The sequence below is a fragment of the Ruditapes philippinarum genome, unplaced genomic scaffold (genome assembly GCF_026571515.1).
Source record: "Ruditapes philippinarum isolate M1 unplaced genomic scaffold, ASM2657151v2 ctg15409_1_1_1_1, whole genome shotgun sequence".
Taxonomy (NCBI): domain Eukaryota; kingdom Metazoa; phylum Mollusca; class Bivalvia; order Venerida; family Veneridae; genus Ruditapes; species Ruditapes philippinarum.
The window spans coordinates 10587-13183 of record NW_026859395.1 but is presented as its reverse complement, the minus strand read 5'-3'; the positions used below and the strand labels follow the sequence as shown (position 1 = coordinate 13183).

At 33.1% G+C, this 2597-nt stretch overlaps 1 protein-coding gene across 1 annotated transcript; it reads left to right on the top strand.

The window, feature by feature from the left end:
* Nucleotides 1-585: 585 nt before the first annotated feature.
* LOC132756341 (uncharacterized) lies at nucleotides 586-2367 on the top strand (the record flags this gene model as incomplete). Its single annotated transcript, XM_060747390.1, is given in 1 exon segment — nucleotides 586-2367. A coding segment is annotated over 1 exon segment (1550 nt), but the record flags the coding sequence as incomplete, so codon positions are not given.
* Nucleotides 2368-2597: the final 230 nt, after the last annotated feature.

Genomic DNA, 2597 nt, shown 5'->3' with positions numbered 1-2597 from the left:
CTACTTTTCATAGGATTCATACTGTATTGTTTATTCGTCTTGTATGTTTTGTGGATTGCTATGTACTAATTGTATGAAATTTTGTCAATATATTTACTTGATTTAATTTTTAAAAAAACACGGACTAATTAATTGGCTTCGGGAATATATTCATTTTCTGAAATGAATAAAATGCTGGACAATACTTTATCGCTACCTAAAATTGTTTAAGATTGTTTACGTGCAAAGATAAAGAAGGTTTGCGTTTATCAATTTTCCGAAAAATCACTCAGTATTTTCCGACTGTAACAGATTAGTAAGCTACTTGGTTTACCAATATTCTAAATATAGCAACCAATCGTTCCCCGATAACTGCATAATGAACTCAAGAGATGCTAAATTGCAAAATTTTGGAAAATACTTTTAAGATAAAGTGGTGTATAAAGAGCCGCTTGAACTGAACAAGGAATTAATTATATTTCAAACTAAGAACATTTAAGTATTGTTATAGGATGAATAGAGAAAAAAAGAAAGAATTGAATTTGGATATGTGCCGAAAGAATTCGGAAAGTAAACTCAAAAATAACGTTACCGGAGATGTTAAGCTAACATTGGATGCAGCAAAGAAAGATACACCCCGTCGCAAAGCAAGAAAGAGGAAATCAAAGAAAACCACAGATTCAACGAATGAATTGGCATCGACAAAACATAAGGACACGTCTACTAGTGGTGACCGAAAATCGACGGAATCAAAAACCAAGACCACAGCAGCAAAACAAAGTAACACACATGTATTGGAAGAAAAACAAAAAATCAAACCGGCAAAAAAGGTGAAGGTCACACCTTCGAAGAAAGAAGAAATCAAACTCCGGCCGTCAGAAATACGTTATTCACAATCGTCTATTTCGAAGCAATTTTCAGATGGCACAGATATTGGACAGTTATTAGATGATATATATTTCGGCCGATGTTTCGCTTCAGCTATTCCGCAAATTGAAATTTCAAAGCTGAAAGGAAAATGGGTTTCAGCAGACAACAGGCGACTTTGGGTGTTCAAGCAACTCGAGATTCTAGGAAAAATAGACTTCATCAATGTCAAAGTCTCGAGAAAAATTTATTATGGAAAACTTACGAGTGAAAATGGTGGCAAAAATATTGAAATACGAGGTGAGAATCCAGGTGGAAAATTGTTTCCTTTGATAAACAATGTGAAAACCGAGAAAATTGAAGATAGTTTGAATGAGGAATGCATTGTTTCAGCAATAGAAAGCTCACAAAAACGAAAAAGAAGAGGACGACGTAGATCTAAGATCAATAAAAAAGAGCAACAAAACACAGATTCAAATCAAAACGAACTAGTTAATAGTTCAAATTACTCCGAAACTAACACAAGTGGAATGAATGTATGCCAAGAAGCTAGAGAAATAGAAAATGAAAAATTACATCATTGGCAAGACCTTTCCGATGAATTAAATGATTTAACGTTTTATGACAGTGATGAATGGATAGATGATGACATTCCTTACACTTATCATAGTGATGATAATTATACATTTACGGAATATATACAGGATAATCCTTGGGGTGAATGCGAAAAACTTCTAAAAATGATTCAAGTCGAAAACGCGTTTGATGAATATAGTGACAGACAATCTACGTTAGCACAATGTGGCTCCGTCTGTTCAGATAGCTCCGACCTTTCGGCATATTTTGATGAAGTAACAACGAATGTGACAAACAACGACTTTTCCAGTAAGGTTTTCGAAATTCCAAGAAAAGAAAACATTCCTTTCTCGAAAAGTCTTTTTGAGGATCCGTCTGCGGAAACGGAAGTTGGTATATCATTTGATGATCTTGTACCCGGTCATTGGAACGAATGGCCTGATATTCCGGCAACACCTGGATTCAGTTACGGACAGGAAAGTTATTCGGATCTATGTGGAAACCTTAACTGTAGTCGATGTTCACGGATGATTTTCTACCGTGAAATTGACAAGGGGCATTACTACGAGCCTCCATGCCAATACATAACTTCAGGGTACAGATCACGTCAACATTCAGTATTCAAGAAACATTCTGAAAATGATTCGGTTTTAACAAAAATATCCCGCGGTATTGAAACATTTTCAGGCTTTTTAAAGGATATATTTCGTTGATTTCGTATAACCTTTATTTTTTCTCAAGAGCAAAAATGCTGTCGTTTTTTGTTGTTGTTGATTTTTCTTTTATTTTTTGTTGTTGTTTTTGTTGTAAATGTTGTTTTTGTTCTCCATATTTTGATACTAAATAATAAATTATATTGTATTCGGAATAGAAAATATTGATTTGATTCCAATATGTTGGATTTTGAATAAAATTTATGTTTAGAATTGCTGTGAATTCTTATAATAATATTTATTAAAAATCACTTTACTGCGTTGTTTTCTTTGTGAATGAGTATCTTATATTGCATTGTCTTATATTGCATTGTCGAAGATGTTTTTCAAAAATCTAAAAATAACTTTATTTTCAGTTTCGGTTTGCAAAAGTATGAATCAAGCAGCTCTTCTCTAAATTTAGCAAGGAACAAAAACCCATTATTATCTTAACATTTTTAAGAAACTTCTATCAGAGAAAAT